The sequence below is a fragment of the Oratosquilla oratoria genome, chromosome 5 (genome assembly GCF_046742065.1).
Source record: "Oratosquilla oratoria isolate Oo_2021 chromosome 5, ASM4674206v1, whole genome shotgun sequence".
Taxonomy (NCBI): domain Eukaryota; kingdom Metazoa; phylum Arthropoda; class Malacostraca; order Stomatopoda; family Squillidae; genus Oratosquilla; species Oratosquilla oratoria.
In genome coordinates this window covers 40,033,646-40,052,873 of record NC_134781.1, presented here as the reverse complement: position 1 = coordinate 40,052,873, position 19,228 = coordinate 40,033,646, and the positions used below count along the sequence as shown (strand labels likewise).

The 19,228-nt window shown below is 37.4% G+C and overlaps 1 protein-coding gene across 2 annotated transcripts in view; it reads right to left on the bottom strand.

The window, feature by feature from the left end:
- Positions 1-19,228, bottom strand: part of LOC143025474 (putative D-lactate dehydrogenase, mitochondrial) — a 313,466-nt gene that overhangs the window by 45,787 nt on the left and 248,451 nt on the right. For both annotated transcript variants that reach the window (XM_076185196.1, XM_076185195.1), the window contains exons 6-9: positions 16,363-16,562; positions 15,962-16,090; positions 14,744-14,962; positions 14,354-14,465 (exon numbers count right to left, since the gene is read on the bottom strand). In XM_076185196.1, the coding sequence (XP_076041311.1) occupies positions 14,354-14,465; positions 14,744-14,962; positions 15,962-16,090; positions 16,363-16,562 (660 nt within the window). The remainder of the gene's footprint in view (positions 1-14,353; positions 14,466-14,743; positions 14,963-15,961; positions 16,091-16,362; positions 16,563-19,228) is intronic.

Here is a 19,228-nt window from a genome sequence, read left to right as displayed (position 1 = left end):
TCCTGTGAGGAAAGCTGTTCTTTTTCAGGTCTCTTCTATAATTGTCTTCTTTTATTTTCTTTCCGTATCCTCTTGTATCTCTACTATCCCATTTTATTACATCCTCTCTATCAATAATTTCTATGCCTTTCATTATTCTATAAATAGTTATCAAGTCTCCTCTCTCTCTTCTTTGCTCTAATGTCTGTAGCTCAAGTTTTGACAGTCTCCCCTCATATGATAGTTCTAAGAGCATTCGTGTCAATTTCGTAATTGCTCTTTGTATTCTTTCAAGTTTTGTTATACATCTTTTTGTACTTAGTGACCAGGTCATCGCTGCGTACTCCAATCCTGGTCTTATCAGGGTAACTAGTATTTTCTTCACCATGTTCTCAATTTTTTTTTTATATGTTTCTCAGGGGACAAATAATTCATAATAATGACTCCTATGTCATTCTCATTTCCTACTTTTTTAAAGTCTTCCTCTCCCAATTTATATGATCCCACTATTCTTTTTTTTTTTTTTTTTTTTTTTGCTTCTTCCAAATTCCATTATACTACACTTCTTAATATTGAATTCCATCTCCCACTTCCTACTCCATTCCCTAACTTTACTGAGATCACTCTGCAGTGACTCACAATATTCCAAAGTTCACTTTTTCAACATCGTCTGCGAAGAAGCTCATACAAGTTGAACCACAATGGCAAAAGCTGACAAGACTGTGAGAATCAACACCGTGTGAGATCGAAACCTTTATTGGTACGACGTTTCGCTTGTTACAGCTTTTTCAAGTACAGACATATGGCAAACACTCTGAGTACATATAGGCCGACGGGGAAGGAACTGGGAGAGATTATCAGGGAGGGGTGGGTGGTAGGTGGAAGGGCGCTGTCACTCCTTCTAAAGAGCTCTTTGATAGTCCTGCTGGACTGGCCCACTACCTGAAAGTCCCCCTTACTCCATTTCAACAAACTGTCCGAAATGTCCTCCTTTTTCTCCACCAAGTCCCACCCGTCCCCTTCTCACACACCCCCTCCGCCCTTCCACCTACCACCCACCCCTCCCTGATAATCTCTCCCAGTTCCTTCCCCGTCGGCCTATATGTACTCAGAGTGTTTGCCATATGTCTGTACTTGAAAAAGCTGTAACAAGCGAAACGTCGTACCAATAAAGGTTTCGATCTCACACGGCGTTGATTCTCACAAGCTCATGCAACTTTCAATTCCTTCATCCATATCATTAATATATATAGCAAACATTATTGGGGCCAGAACTGTTTCTTGTGGAACTCCACTAATCACTTCATCCCAATTAGAATGTTTGTCTCTTATCACCACTTTTTTTTTTTTTTTTTTTTTATGCAAGAAGTCTTCCATCCACTTCAGTAGTTTGCCCTGTATTCCATCTGCAGTTTCTAATTTCTTTAGCAACTTCTTATGTGGCACCTTATCAAAAGCTTTTTTCAGGCCTAGAAAAGCACAATCAGCCCATCCATCTCTTTCTTGTATTATATCTATTAGTCTTGAATAGAAAGACATCAAGTTTGTGACACATGATCTGCCTTGTATTTAGTACTTTTTTTTTTCAAAATGCCATGCCCATCTAATTTTGATCATTCTTTCACAAAATTTAGCTTCCGTACTTGAAAGAGAGACCGGTCTATAGTTATTAGGGTCTTCCTTGTTTCCCCCTTTATATATTGGCACTATATTTGCTCTTTTCCAATCTTCTGGAACTTTTTCTTCTTTCAATGATCTGCTTATCAAACTATGTACTTTGTCTGTTAGTTCATTCCTGCAATCTCTCAAAATCCAGTTTGCCATTTCATCTGGACAATGCGATTTCCTAATATCGAAATACTCAAGTGATTCATTATTTCTTTCCTTGTTACTTCTATCTCTTTCATAGGAGGACTTTCTCCTCCAACTCGACATCTCTAAGTTGTATGTTCTCCCTTGGAAACACTGATTCAAAATGCTTGTTCATAATTTCTGCCATTTCTATTTCCTCTTTGTATTCGATTCCTTCTTGTCGTAGTTTTATTTTTATTTTTTTTCAGCTTATTGTTCACAAATCTGTAAGATAATTTTGATTTATCTTTACATTTTTCTAGGACATCCTTTTCATATTTTCTCTTTTCTTCTCTGCGCACTTGTACATATTAATTTCTATAACTAGTATATATTTTCCATTTTTCTGGTCCTTTGCCTTTCCTACATTTCATCCAAGCTTTATCCCTTTTGTCTCTTAACTCGCTACATCTTTTGTTGTACCAACATTTTTTTTTTTTTTTCTTGGAACATACTTTTCCACTCCTTTATCAATTTTTGTCAAAATTTTCTATTTCTCTTATACTGTTGTTTCCTACTTGTTTATCCTTTCCCAGTCTGCTTTTTTTTTTTTAAACAATTCTCTTATTTTATCAAAATTTGTTTATCCATTTATCAGTCTTCCCTCTCTATATTGTTCGTGTTTTTCCATGTATTTTTCTTCATTTAGTCCCAGTTCAACCAATATGTGGTCACTTTTACTTATTGGTGTCTTATATTCAATCTTGTCCACTATTTCAGGTTGTGATGTGATTATTAGGTCTAGTCTCGATGGCTCTTCCGCATTTCTATACCTAGTATTCTCTTGTATCCATTGTGTCATTGTATGTTCTATAATCATATCAAGTAAGACATTTTTCCCATAGATCGTCTCCACCCTTCACTGTCCTCTCTTCCCAGCAGATTTCTTTACAATTAAAGTCACCCATTATAACTATTCTTCCTCCATCTTCCATTATCTTATTTAGTGTTATCCTTGTGTCTTCTAACATATTTTTGTGTTCTTTCTCTTCCCACGAAGCCGTTTTAGGAGGCACATAATTTACTACAAACTTCCTGCTCTTCTTGTCCCTGTCCTCTATTTCCATCATAATTATTTCCACTCTATTCTTTCCATATGTAACATTCCTTACATTTATATCCTTCTTAGTCAGGAACATAACTCCACCCCCTTGTTTTACTTTTCTATTTCTAATCCAATAATTATATGCATCATGTCCTACACTATTGGGTGATAATGGACCTTTCAATCTTGTCTCCACAATTCCTATTATGTCAGGTTCCTTTTCCATCAGGTAATCATTCAGTTCATTCAAGCCTGTTGTTAACCTATCTATATATGTGATAGACACTTTTAATTTTCTGTTATCTCCATCCTGTTTTCTGTTTCCTTTCTATTTTCTCTACTGTTGAACCATTTCTTCACTTTCATACCACTACTCTCCAATAGAATTTCTCTTTGTCTGACTCTGTTCTGTTCTCATTTTTTCCTTAGCTTCGATTCTTTTTGTTTTCTCTTCCTCTCTTTCCTCTTTATTCATCTCTCTTTTTATCCATACCTGTTTATACTGATCACTGTCTGCTATTTTCCCTTTTTTTTTTATAAGATACTCTCTACTGTCGTTTGTGACCTGAATTCAACCTTAATTGGTCTGGTCTTGTCTATATTGTATTTCCCTAATCTATATATTTCTTCAATTTCTCTCACTATTTCTTGTTCATCTTCTTGAACTACATTTAATACCTAGTTTACTTTTTCCTTCTCCTTCTTTACTCTTGTGATCCCATTTGGATTATGTTTTTCTCTACTATGAACCATTTCCTCACTTTCATATCCACTACTCTCCAATAGAATTTCTCTTTGTCTGACTCTGTTCTGTTCTCATTTTTTCCTTAGCTTCGATTCTTTTTGTTTTCTCTTCCTCTCTTTCATCTTAATTCATCTCTCTTTTTATCCATACCTGTTTATAGTGATTACTGTCTGCTAGTTTCCCTGTTTTTGATAAGATACTCTCTACTGTCGTTTGTGACCAGAATTCAACTTTAATTGGTCTGGTCTTGTCTATATTGTATTTCCCTAGTATATATATTTCTTCAATTTCTTTCACTATTTCTTGTTCATCTTCTTGAACTACATTTAATACCTAGTTTACTTTCTCCTTCTCCTCCTTTACTCTTGTGGTCTTATTTGGATTATGTTTTTCTCTACTATAAACCATTTCCTCACTTTCATATCCACTACTCTCCAATAGAATTTCTCTTTGTCTGACTCTGAGAGAAAAAGAATCAAAGCTAAGGGGAAAAAAATCTCATAATTTCCTTAGCTTCAATTGTTATTTTTTCTCTCTCTTTCCTCTTTATTCGTCTCTCTATTTATCCATAATTGTTTGTACTGATCACTTCCTGCTAGTTTTCCTGTTTTTTTGATAAAACATTCTCTGCCGTCGTTTGTGACCTGAATTTAACCTTAATTGGTCTGGTCTTGTTTATACGGTATATGCCAAGTCTATATATTTCTTCAATTTCTTTTCCTATTTCCTGCTCACCTTCTTGAAATATTTTCTGTACTTTGTTCACTCTTTCTTTCTCATATATTACTCTTGTAGTCCTATTTAGATTATGCTTCTCTTCCATTCCTAATATAATTATACACTTCTTTTTATCTGCTAAGTCTCTATATTCTCCTTCTCTCTCATCACTTTAATAACTGTGTCCTCCGTGTGTTCTTTCATCTATTGTTTCACTATATCTCTAAATTCAATTTTGCTTTTTTCCTGAACCTTTTTCCAACCACTTACCTCTTTTGCTATGGACTCTTTATTCTCTTTATTAATCCTCTTTAATTCCTCATTCTCATCCTTTACTTCTTTTAACTGTTTTTTTTAATTCTTCTATTTCTTTATTTAGGTTTTCGTTCTCCTTCTTTGGGTCTTCCAAATCATCAACTCTTTGTGCAATCAGTGCCAAATTACTAAACCTAACCTCCCATGATTCGTTCATTTTCTCTAGACTTGCTAATCGGGGGAGGTTGTCATCTCCTCCCTCATTAAATCCATAGAAATAATTATCTCCACTTTCTATTGCGCTGCTCTTATCTATATTTCTAATTTTTATGCCTTTACTGATTTCTTCGACTTCACCTGTGTCGTCTGCACATCTCTTGTTTACATTCCTTCTGACGTCCGGGGCCCGTTCGTCCCCTTCCTCATTTTCTTCCATTTTCCTCAATAATCCCTCCCCTTCTCCTTTTTCTTCACCTTCCCACTACACCACGAGCTTTCCCCTTCCCTACTAATACAACACAGGTACTCCCTCGTCGTTGAAATCCACGAAAATTGCGTTTTTTCCGGAGTTCCAATCTTCGCCGTCAATTCGACGATCGTGTGTGTGTATTTACCTAGTTGTTTTTACCTAGTTGTATTTTACGGGAAAGGGAGCTATGCTCGTGGTGTCCCGTCTTCATATCTCATTTTATCTAAACTATTTTTAAATTCATGTATTGTTTTTGCACACACCACTTTCTCATCTAACTTGTTCCAACTGTCTATTACTCTTAGGAAAGCTGTTCTTTTTCAGATCTCTTATATAGCTGTCTTTCTTGATTTTCTTTCCGTGTCCTCTTGTATTTCTATCATCCCATTTTATTAGATCCTCGCTATCAATAATTTCTATGCCTTTCATGGTTCTGTAGATAGCTATCAAATCTCCTCTCTTGCTTCTTTGCTCTAGTGTCTGTAGCTTAAGTTTTGCTAGTCTCTCTTCATATGACAGTTTTGAGAGTGTTGGTGCCAATTTTGTAATTGCTCTTTGTATTCTTTCAAGTTTTGTTATACATTTTTTTGTACTTGGTGACCACATCGTTGCTGTATATTCCAATCTTGGTCTTATCAGAGTGATTAGTATTTTCTTCACATTTCTTCATCCAGGTATGTAAATGCCACTTTGATTGTTCTTATTAAATTATAAGTTTCTCCAAAAATCTTGTTTATATGTTTCTCAGGTGACATATTATTCATAGTAATGACTCCTAGGTCCTTCTCAGTTTCAACTTTTTTTATTCTTTCTTCTCCCAAGTTTTATAAACCTATTTTTTTTTCTTTGTCCAAATTCAATTATACTACACTTTTTAGTATTGAACTCCATCTCCCACTTCCTACTCCAATCCCATACTTTATTTAGATCACTCTGTAGTGACTTACAATCTTCTTCCGTGTTCACTTTTTTTAACAGTTTTGCATCATCTGCAAAGAAGCTCATATACCTTTCAATTTCTTCATCCACATCATTAATATATATAGCAAACATTATTGGAGCCAGAACTGTTCCTTGTGGAACACCACTTATTACTTTATCCCAATTTGAGTGTTTGTCTCTTATCACTACTCTCATTTTTCTTTCTTGCAAAAAGTCTTCCATCCATTTAAGCAGTTTGCCCTGTATTCCTCCTTCAGTTTCTAATTTCTTAAGCAACTTCTTATGTGGTACTTTGTCAAAAGCTTTTTTTAGGTCTAGAAATGCACAATCAGTCCATCCATCTCTTTCTTGTGTTATATCTATTAGCCTTGAATAGAATCTTATTAAATTGGTGATGCATGATCGTGCTTGTCTGAATCCAAATTGCTTTGGATTGAGCACGTTCTTTTTTTCTAAATACTTGACCCATCTACTTTTGATAATTCTTTCACAAATTTTTGCTATTGTACTTGTTAGAGAGACTGGTCTATAATTATTAGGGTTTTCTTTATTTCCCCCTTTATATATAGGTACTATATTTGCTTTTTTCCAATCTTCTGGAACTTTTCCTTCTTTCAAGGAACTATTTATTATGCTATGTATTTTGTCTGGCAGTTCAATCTTGCATTCTTTCAAAATCCAGTTTGCTATTTCATCTGGTCCATGCGATTTTCTGACATCAAGATTACTCAAATGTTTCATTATTTCATTCTTTGTTACTTCTATTTTTTTCATAGGGGGGACTTTCTCTTCCCCACTCAATCTCTCCAGGTTGTATGTTCTCCCTTGTAAGCACTGATTTAAAATGCTTGTTCATAATTTCTGCCATTTCTATTTCTTCTGTGTATTCAACTCCTCCTTGTCTTAATTTCTCCAAATCTTGTTTGTTTTTCAGTTTGTTGTTTACAAATCTGTAGAATAGTTTTGGTTGATCTTTACATTTTTCAATGACATCTTTTTCATATTTTATCTTTTTCTCTCTACACACTTGTACGTATTCATTTCTATAACTAGTATATATTTTCCATTTTTTAGGTCTTTTGCGTTTTTTCTATTTGGTCCAGGCTTTATCTCTTTTGTCTTTTAACTCCTTATAACTTTTGTTGTACCCGCACTTTACATATTCTTTTTCTTGTTTTTGTCTTGGGACATATTTTTCCACTCCTTTTTTTATAAATTTTTGTCAAAATATTCCATTTCTCTTCCACTGTTGTTTCTTCTTTGTATATTCTTTCCCAGTTTTCTTTTTGAAAGAATTCTCTTATTTTATAAAAAAGAAAAAAAACTATTTTTCCTCGTTTAGTTCCAGTTCAATCAATATGTGGTCACTTTTACTTATTGGTGTCTTATATTCAATCTTTTCCACTATTTTAGGTTCTGATGTGATTATTAGGTCTAGTCTCGAAGGTTCTTCTTCATTTCTATACCTAGTGTTCTCTTGTATCCATTGTGTCATTGTATGGTCAATAATCATCTCGAGTAGAACATTTCCCCATGAGTCGTCTCCACTCTTTACTGTCATCTCTTCCCAGCAGACTTCTTTGCAATTAAAGTCGCCCATCATAACTATTCTTCCTTCATCTTCCATTATCTTATTTAATGTTATCCTTGTGTCATCTAACATACTTTTATGTTCACTCTCTTCCCACGAGGCTGTTTTTGGAGGCACATAATTTATCACAAACTTTCTGTTCTTCTTATCTCTGTCTTCCACTTCGATCATAATCATCTCTACTGTATTCTTTCCATATGTGACACTCCTCACGTTTATATCTTTCTTAGTCAGGAACATAACTCCACCCCCTTGTTTTGTCTCTGTTTCTAATCCAATAATTATATGCATCATTGCCTACACTGTTGGGTGGTAGTGGATCTTTTAACTTTGTCTCTACAATTCCCATTATGTCCGTTTCTTTTTCCTTCAGATAATCATTCAGTTCATTCAATCCTGTTATTAATCCATCTATATTTGTATAAGACATTCTTAATTTTCTGCTACTTCCATTGTATTTTCTGTTTCCCTTTTGTTTTTCTCTGGTATGGCCCATCTCCTCACTTTCATATTCACTACTCTCCAATAGAATTTCTCTTTTTCTGTCTCTGTTCTGTTCTCGTTTTTTTTTTTCCTTAGCTTCTTGTCTTTTCATTTTTCCTCCTCTCTTTCCTCTCTATTCATTTCTCTTTTTATCCATACCTTTTTATATTTGTTCACTGTTTGCTAGTTTCCCTGTTTTTGCTAAGATATTCTCTGTTGTCGTTCGTGACCTGAATTTAATCTTAATTGGTCTGGTCTTATTTGTATTATATTTTCCGAGTCTTTACATCTCTTCAATTTGTTTCATGGTTTCAGGTTCATCTTCCTGAACTAATTCTAGTAAACTGCTTACTTTTTCTTTTTCCTCTTTAATTCTTGTGGTTCTATTCAGATTATACTTCTCTTCCATTCCTAATGTAATTATACATTTCTTTTTATCTGCTAAGTCTCTTACTATATTCTCCTTCTGTCTCATCACTTTAATAACTGAGTCTTCAGTTTGTTCTTTCATTTGCTGTTTTATTATGTCAGTAAATGCAACTTTACTGTTCTCTTGGATTTTTTTCCAGCCCTGTGCTTCCTTTGCTATGGCCTCTTTATTCTCTTTGTTCTTCTTCTTTAATTCCTCATTCTCATCTTTTACTTCTTTTAGCTGTCTTTTTAATTCTTCTATTTCTAAAGTTAAGTTTTTGTTCGCCTTCTCTAGTTCTTCTAATCTTTTAACTCTTTGTGCAATTTTGGCTACGTTACCGAACCTGTTTTCCCAATGCTCGGTCATCTTATCAAATTTCTCCTCTAGTCTTGCCAATCGGGGGAGGTTGGTATCCCCCCACCCTCTTTAAATCCCTGGAAACTATTATCATCACCTTCCACTGTGCTGCTCTTATCTATACTTCTAATCTTTACATTTTTGTTGATCCCGTCATCACCAAAGTCAACGTCATCAATCCGCCTTTTATTTACAAGACGCCTGGCCTCCTGGACCATGTCCCCCTCTTCCTCATTTCCTTCCATTTCCCTCAATAATCCCTACATTTCTCCTTCCCTATCACCCCCCCACTATACCACGAGCTCTCCCCTTTCCTATAAATACAATAAGGCACTTCCTGGACGTTGAGATCCACGTAGATTTTCCTTTTTCTTCGGAACTCTAGTTCTCGCCACCCATTCGACGAAAGTGTGTGTGTGTGTGTGTGTGTGTGTGTGTGTGTGTGTGTGTGTGTGTGTGTGTGTGTGTGTGTGTGTGTGTGTGTGTGTGTGTGTGTGTGTGTGTGTGTGTGTGTGTGTGTGTTTACCTAGTTGCATTTGCCTAGTTGTATCTAACAGGGAGGGGAGCTACGCTCGTGGTACACCGTCTTTGTATCTCGCAGTATCTTGTTTGCTCTTAAATTCATGTATGGTTTTTGCACATACTATTGTTTCATCCAATTTGTTCCAGACATCCACAACTCTGTGTGGAAAGCTGTTCTTTTTCAGGTCTCTTCTACAACTGTCCTTTTTTAGTTTATTTTCACGTCCTCTCGTATTTCTCTTATCCCAATTTAGATGTCTTCTCTATCAAGGACTTCCATGCCTCTTATGATTCTATAAATGGTCAATAGGTCACCTCATTCTCTTCTTTGTTCCAGAGTCGGTAATTCCAGCTTTGACAATCTCTCCTCATATGACAGTTTTGAAAGTGTTGGGCCATCTTCGTAATTCCTCTTTGGATTCTTTCAATTTTCTTTATATTCTTTTTAGTATTGGGTGTCCATAGTGTCGCTGCATACTCCAGTCTTGGCCTTATCAGTGTGATTAGTATTTTCTTCACCATTTCTTTGACCAAGTAGGTAAAGGCCAACTTTATTTCCCCCCACAATTTTATTTATCTGTTTATCAGGATTCATGTCTTTTGTGATAATTAACTACTCCCAGGTCTTTTTCAGAACTCACTTTCTTTACTTCCTTTGTAGAGATTTTATATTATCCTGATATACATATATATATATATATATATATATATATATATATATATGTATATATATAAATATATATATATATATATATAATTTTTTTTTTTTTTTTTTTTTTTTTACCTTTTTACTTTTTTACTTTTTCCAAATTCTATTATGCTACATTTCTTTATGTTGAAGTCCACTTCCTACTTCTGACTCCATTCTTACCTTCCTCATCAGTTTTGCGTCATTTGCAAAAAAAGTTCATGTAACATTCCACACCCTCATCCATGTCATTTATATAAATAGCAAACATTATTGGAGCCAATACTGATCCCTGGGGGACACCACTACTCACTTCTTCCTTAGTAGAACTCTTATCTCTGAGCACTACTCTCATTTTTCTTTCATGCAAGAAATCCTCCATCCATTCCAATAGTTTTCTTTGTATCCCTCCTATGGTTTCCAGTTTTCTTAATAATTTTTGTGGGGTACTTTATCAAAAGCTTTTTATAAATCTAGGAAACCACAATCGGCCCATCCATCCCTTTCTTGTATTATATTTATTAGTCTTGAATAGAAACATCAAAATTGTGGCACATGACCTTCCCTGTCTAAATCTGAGTTGTCTTGGGTTTAGTATATAGTTCACCTCTATTTTTTTATAACTTTTCACAAATTTTGGCTACTGTATTTCTAAGGGAGACTAGTCTGTAATTTGTTGAGTCTTCTTTGTTTTCCCTTTTAGATAATGGTATGATATTGGCATTTTTCCAGTCTTCTGGTATTTTTCCTTCTTTGGGCAGCTTATTACCTTTTATACTGCTTATTACCTTTTATACTATCATCTCTTCCCAAAATATTTCTTTGCAGTTAAAATCTCCCATAAGTTTTGCGTTTCATCCATCCTCCAGCAACTCATTTAATGAATACCTAGTGTTTTCTAACATTTTAGAATAATCGCTCTCTTTCCAAGAACCCATTTTTGGGGGCACATAAGTCACCACAAACTTTCTACTTTTCATGTCACTATTTTCAACTTTTATCATGATCATTTCCACACTGTTTTCTCCCTCTGTAACCTTCGTCACATTTAAGTTTTTCTTAGTAAAAAACATGACTCCTCCACCCTGTTTTTCCTCTCTATTTTTCATCCAGTGATTATATAATCCTTGTCCAACACTATTTGGTGATAGTGGACCCCTTAATTTCGTCTCCACAATTCCCATTATATCTGGTTTTTCTTCTGACAGATAATCACTTACTTCATTTAATCCTGAGATCAAGCTGTCTACATTAGTATAAGTCACTTTTAATTTTTTCCTTTTCTATCTTGTTCTCTGTTCCTTTTTTTATATACCATTTTCTCAGCCTCATGTCTAGTACTCTCCACTAGAACTCCTTCTTTTTCATCTCTATTCTTTTCTCGTGAGGAAGAGTGTAGGTTTAGGACAGGTAGGGATTGTGTGGATCAGATTTTTGTGGTAAGACAGATATGTGAGAAAGCTATAGGAAAAGATAATGATGTTTTTTGGGCTTTTATGGATTTGGAAATGGCTTATGACAGGATAGACGAGAAGGCATTGTGGGAGGTTTTGCGGATATATGGGATAAGAGGAAAGTGTTAAGAGCAGTCAAGAGTCTTGACGCGAGTAGTAGAGCTTCGTCAGGGATGTGTTATGTCGCCCTGGCTCTTCAATTTATACATGAATGGGGTAGTGCGAGAGGTGAATACAAGGGTAGTGGGTCAGGGTTTGGAGATGGTTAAAAAATGAAAAAAGTGGGAGATAAGCCAGCTGTTGTTTGCTGACGACACTGCGCTTGTAGCAGGATCAGAGGAGGGATTGAGGAAGTTAGTGACAGAGTTTGGGAAGGTGTGTGAAAGAAGGAAGTTGAAGATAAATGTGGGTAAAAGTAAGGTGATGAGATGTACAAGGGGAGAGAGTGGCAGCAGGCTGGAAGTGAGTATTAAGGGAGAGAGACTGGAGGAAGTGGATAGTTTTATATACTTGGGTGTGAATGTGGCAGGAAAGAGAGGAGTGGGGGTGGAGGTGGAATGTAGATTGAGAGAAGCGAGTAAATGCCTTGGTGGATTAAAAAAGTGTAATGAGAAATAGACATTTGGGAATGGATGCTAAGAGGAGATTGTATGAAGGAGTGATTGTGCCGACAGTACTGTACAGGGCAGAAACATGGAACATAAGAGAGGAAGAGAGAAGGAGTCTGAATGTGTTTGAGATGAAATGCCTGAGAAGTATGATAGGGGTTACTAGGCTAGATAGAGTGAGAAATGAGGAGGTGAGGAGGAGAACAGGGGTGGAAAGGGAGTTGGGAGATAGGGTTGATGAAAGAGTATTAGGATAGTTTGGACGCATGGAAAGGAGTGAAGAAAGATTAGTAAAAGAGGTATGGAAGGCAGAGGTGGAAGTAGTGAACATGAGGGGGCGTCCTAGGATGAGATGAATGGATTGGGTAAAAGGGACATTGGGAGGAAGTACGGGAGAGGACAGAAGATAGGGGTGAATGGAGAAGGGTTGTGTATGGATGATGCTGTGATCCATGAGGGGTAGTGGGTGGGGAAAGGGGTGAGGGAGTATGTATGAGAAATGAATTGACACAGCCCAAAGGGATTTCTCCCCGTCTTCTCCTTTTCTGCATGAGAGAACAGAGAGGGGGGTTGCCGAATTAATGAAGCGTCCTTGCTGTGGATGTACTGTGTCTTGTGACGCTGCTTCTGACCCAGGGCAGTGGACAAGATGCAGGGATGATCCGTCATCCAGGAGGTGCCAAGATAAGAGGAAGGGAAGAGGGTAGAGGGGAGTGGAGTATGTAGGGTATGGAATGGATGGGAGTGGTTTCTATGCCTTTGTCTTTTGGCTACCTCCCGTGTAAGCGGGAAAAAGCCTTTGGTATGTGTATGTAGCTTCACATAGTGTCTTCTCTCTTTTTCCTCATTGTCCATTTCTTTTTTTATCCATATACTTTTATAGTTTTCTCTATTTGCTAGCCTTCCTGCTTTTGTTAATACTTCCGCTACTGTTTGTGACCTTAATTTGATCTTTAAAGGTCGATTTTTTCTTTTGAGTATTGCCCCATCTATGCACTTCTATTTCGTTTTCTATTTCTTGCTCTTCGTCTTGTACTGATTTCAGAATTTTTCAAAAAATTTCTTGCTATTTCCTTCTCTTCTTTTTCTCTCAAATACCTAAGTTATGTTTTTCCTTTAGTTCATACACTACTATGCAATTCTTTTGTCTGTTGTATCTCTAACCCAACTCTTGACTTGAATAACTGTATTTGTTGTTGGACAATTTCTTTGAAAGCTATCTCTTGGCTTTCTTGGTACTTTTTCCATTTTTTTCCTGATTTTCTGTAAGTCTTCTCCTATATTTCGTTCACCCTTTTCGGTCACCGCTATAATTTGTTTATTCACATCTTTTTTGGTGGTTTTTCATCCTTACACTTTCACTTTTTTATTTTGATTAACTCTTTTTTTCAGTTCACTTACTTCGTTGTTTATTTCAGCATTTTCTTTCTTTAAGTCCCTCAGTTCTTTGTAGGTTTTTTTGTACTCATTCTTTATGTGTATGATTTCTTTCTTTAGATCTATAATCTCTTGATTCCATGATCTCGTCTCTTTTTCTATATCTATAATTCTACTCAGTCTTCTGTCATATTTATTAAATCCAGAAAAAAATTCTTCTTCATCATACCTTAAAACACCCAATGGTGTTTCGATGTTTTCGCTACGCTTCGGTATTGTGCCAGTAGGGATCTCTGCTCTTCCAATGTTTACGTTGGGTTCAACTCCATCGCCATTTCCTGGTCTGTTTCGATTCATTTTCATTTTCTTCAATACTCACTTTTTCTACTATATTAGATCATCACGGGCATCAACAAATATTCCCCTTCCCATTTAATACAAACTAGGTTTCCTGTTGAGAAGTTCCGTTGTTTCTCGGGATTTCTAGTTGAGACATTTTTACACTGTGACGATCGACGTGTGTGCGTGCATGCACGTGTTGGTGTCCCACAACATATAAAAATAATGTCATTAGGTCTAAGAAGCTACTCCATAGGTTCTCCACCTGTTTCCATGTGTACCCTACACTTATGTGCTCCTGTTGTTAACTTCCTTTTAACCAGTGAACAAAACCTTGAGACAACCACTACCTACCATTAGTTTCCGGGTTGGGGTCCCCTTGGCTCCCTTGGCCCCCTTTGCGGCCCCCAGTGGCCTATGGGCCACAGGTTGAGGATCACAGCTCAACCCTTCACGACCATGAAGCGGTCTTTCCCTTCTGCGTGTATCCCCAACGAAACCCCCTCCGAAGGATCTCACCTGGCCAGGCTGTCCGCAACGCCTTTGGCAGCCTGAAACTGACTGGATTCTTTGGGGTCGAAGAGGAGAAGAGTATGGAAGTTGCCATCCCCTACGTGGCCTAGCATCGGTCCTGAAAGAACAATTTTAATAGAAGTCTATGTTTAAATCATGATGCAACATATATATATGTATATATATACATATTTCATATATATATATATATGTATGTATATATATATATATACATATATATATACATATGTATATACATATATATATATATATATATATATATATATATATATATATATATATATATGGCAAACAATGTGATCTGGAGAACCAATGAAACCTTTGAATAATGTTAACTTAGACACACGTGTGCATTTCCAGGGTCTGTGTGCTTACCGACGAGATTTGCGTCCTGTATGAGAACCTGAGCCTGTTCCACGAGATCGGGGAGCCTGGAGATGGGCACCGCGACGTCGGTCACGACGCAGCGACATCCGGGGTGGAGGGCCAGGGACGCGTAGAAGAGGTCGTGGCGAGCCTTCCAGAGCTGCGACCTCGCCTCAGTCTCCACCGCCCAGAGGAAATCACCGCCTCTGAACTCCTTTGAAATCTCAGCTACATATGTGTAAAAGAGAAATGATATTTAAGAACATAAGAATAGAGGAGACTGCAAGAGACCATAAGCCCTACAGAAGGCAGTTCCATGTCCCTTACTACCTGTCATCCCTATCCATAAAATTATCTAATCTTCCAGAGAAGACTAGAGATTCATATAAGTTCTTTGAACTGTGTGGAGAATCAATGAACTTGTTGCCCCAGGTCTCTCTTGAAGAAGACCCACAGCTTCCACGTAACCGCAACGGCCATCGGATTGGCCCTCAAATCTCTCAAAGTGGTGATTTTGTTGTTGTCTAATAAGGCGAGTGGAACATTATAAGGTGAGGTGTTGTATCTTCGGTACGGTGGTGTGGAGGATTAGAGTACATACAATCTGCCTCGGCAAACGCTAAAAGGATCTAATTCTGCTGAGGAGCCGGACTACGAACTGAACGGGGGCTTGATCTATTGGGACCCCATTCTGCCTGGGGGTACCCTACAGGGCTGTAAAGTTTCACAAGCGGTGCCATTAACATAAATCTAGTAGAAGTTATTGGATGCCCGGCGATTTTAGTCAGTATTGACGTGGTATCAAGGAAGCTTAATAACAGTAATACATAGAGTATGGGATATGTGAAAATAAAAGTTGAGAACACTTGGTCTGGCGTTTCCTGCAACGGCATCGATACAATGTACTAGAGTATTCAAAAGGAAACAGATACAGAATAACAATACAAACTATCATATTAACCAGATCTGAGGAAATCCGAACCATTTCTAATGATGAATCAATCAACCAATCCATTGCCCCTGGTCTCTTTTGCAGAAGACCACGGCCTCCAGACCCCGGATGGGATCATATGTCACTTAGAAAAAAAGATATTGTCTTGTCGTCTGGGGATAGTCAGCGTGGGACATTGTAGTATGAGTGCTCTGTGTCCTCTATGGTGGTTGGATCTGGGGCAGTTTGAATTCCATTATCAATGAAAATGACACACGCTATACACGGGTACTTACCTAAGAACTTCGCCTGCGCTTTGACTTCTGCCTCCGATCCGTGGAACTCGAAAAAGAGAGTGGGAAGCACATTGTAGCTAAGTCCCGAATACTGGTTGCAAGCGTCCAAGGCAACCTCGTCTAAGAATTCTGGAAGAATCGTCAAAATACAACTCTTTCCAATCCATAAGAAGAAGCAGCACTTCAGATTGTTGTTGCTTACAATTGTCCCCATGATCAGTGTGGTCAGTGTGCTTCATGATAGCGCAATGACTTGACAAGCAACTACAATGACGTGTAAAAACTAGACAACGTTGTGTGACATCCCATGAAGCCACCAACATTGGTAACAATTATACTTCATATATCTATCATGATACAAGGTGGTCTACTTATTAACTAGCTTGAGGACCTAAACTAACCGATCCTGGCCACGGGAAGGGAGCACTGAAGAGCTGCGATCGTGGTATCAACAGCTGCCCTGACGGTGGGAAAGCTACAGACAGCGCTCAGCTGCGTCTCAGGAAGACCGTGCAGCTGCAGTGTGGCTTCGGTAATGAGGCCCAGAGTCCCCTCCGACCCGACCATGAGGCTTGTCAGGTTGTAGCCGGCAGAGGATTTCCTGTAGAACGCAGACCGAAAAAAATTAATAAATACTGAAACAAACACAAGTACGCGAGTAATGACGCTTACGCACGCGCGTACACAGAAACACACACACAGACTATATATATATATATATATATATATATGTATATATATATATATATATGCATGTATATATATACATATATATATATATATATATATATATATATACATATATATATATATATATATTATATGTATATATACATAAATACGTGTATATACAAATATACGTATCTTCACCATGTACTTCTTACCATATCAATATAACTGCCTGTTTCTAGCACTTCCATGAACAGACAAGCCATAATGCCGATAAAAACGAATGTAAGATATAAGATAACAAGACTGAAGAATGTAAATGTGTGTATGTGTGCGCGCGTGTGTGTGTATGTGTGTGCGTGTGTGTGTGTGTGTGTGTGTGTGTGTGTGTGTGTGTGTGTGTGTGTGTGTGTGTGTGTGTGTGTGTGTGTGTGTGTGTGTGTGTGTGTGTGTGTGTGTGTGTGTGTGTGTGTGTGTGTGTGTGTGTGTGTGTGTGTGTGCGCGCACTCGCGAGTGCGTGTGTGCGTGCGTGCGTGCGTGTGTGTGTGTGTGTGTGCGTGTGTGTGTGTGTGTGTGTGTGTGTGTGTGTGTGTGTGTGTGTGTGTGTGTGTGTGTGTGTGTGTGTGTGTGTGTGTGTGTGTGTGAGAGAGAGAGAGAGAGAGAGAGAGAGAGAGAGAGAGAGAGAGAGAGAGAGAGAGAGAGAGAGAGAGTGAGATTCATCACAGTCTTGGATCACGTATTGGACTCATGATGAACGATTATTATCCTCCCGGATGAGAACACAGAGGTCATATGGCACGTGTGTGTGTGTATGTATGCGTAATTCACCATGATCTTGGATCACGTGTTGGACTCGTGATCGACATCTATTTCCCTCCCGGATGAGAGCTCATATATGACCGATCTATGGGTAATGTTGTAACCTTACACGCACACACACACACCCAACTTCCACGAGAGTTGGAGTAACGACTCGCAGTACAGCGATACTGAGATAATTTCAGCCCTGGGCGGGATTCGAATTCGGACTGCTGTAGTAGCGGTTGTGAACGCTACCACTGCACTGCGCCGTCGAGTTGTTTGTATTTACCTAGTTGTATTTTACGGGAAGGGGAGCTATGCTCGTGGTGTCCCATCTTCATATCTCGTTTTATCTATACTGTTTTTAAATTCATGTATCGTTTTTACACACCCACATTTTCATCTAACTTGTTCCAAACGTCTATTATCCTGTGGGGAAAGCTGTTCTTCTATAATTGTCTTTCTTGATTTTCTTTCCGTGTTCTCTTGTATCTCTATTACCCCATTTTATTAAATCCTCTCTATCAACAATTTCTATGCCTTTCATGATTCTATAAACAGTTATCAAGTCTTCTCTCTCTCTTCTTTGCTCTAATGTCTGTAGTTCAAGTTTTGCCAGTCTCTCCTCATAGGATAATTCTGAGAGCTTTGGTGCCAATTTCGTAATTGCTCTTTGTATTCTTTTAAGTTTTGTTATAAATTTTTTTGTACTTGGTGACCACGTCGTCGCTGCATACTCCATTCTTGGTCTTATCAAAGTGACTAGTATTTTCTTCACATTCTTCGTCCAGGTATGTAAATGCCACTTTGATTGTTCTTATTAAATTATAAGTTTCTCCAAAAATTTTGTTTATATGTTTCCCAGGGACATATTATTCATAATAATGACTCCCAGGTCCTTCTCATTTTCTACTTTTTTAATTTCTTCCTCTTCCCACTATTCTTTTTTTGCTTCTTCCAAATTCCATTATGCTACACTTCTTGATATTGAATTCCATCTCCCACTTCCTACTCCATTCCCATACTTTATTGAGATCACTCTGCAGCGACTCACAATATTCTACAGTGTTCACTTTTTTCAATAATATTGCATCGTCCGCATGGAAGCTCATATAACTTTCAACTCCTTTATCCATATCATTAATATATATAGCAAACATTATCGGGGCCAAAACTATTCATTGTGGAACTCCACTAATCACTTCATCTCAATTAGAGTGTTTGCTCTTATCACTACTCTCATTTTCCTTTCATGCAAGAAGTCTTCCATCCACTTTACTGCAGTTTCTAATTTCTTTAAAAATTTCTTATGTAGCACCATCCATTAACCTTGAATAGAAACACATCAAGTTTGTGACGCATGATCGTCCTTGTCTAAACCCAAATTGCCTTGGATTTAGTACGTTTTTTTTTTTTTTTTTCCAAAATGACTTACCCATCTAATTTTGATCATTCTTTCACAGATTTTAGCTATCGTACTTGTAAGAGAGACCGGTCTATAGTTATTAGGGTCTTCCTTGTTTCCCCTTTTATATATTGGTTATATATTTGCTCTTTTCCAATCTTCTGGAACTTTTCCTTCTTTCAATGAACTGCATATTAGATTATGTATTTTGTCTGTTAGTTCATTCCTGCATTCTCTCAAAATCCAGTTTGCCATTTCATATGGTCCATGAGATTTTCTGACATCGAGATTACTCAAGTGTTTCATTATTTCTTTCCTTGTTACTTCTATCTCTTTCATAGAGGGGACTTTCTCCTCCCACTCGATGTCTCTAAGTTGTACCTCGTAAACAC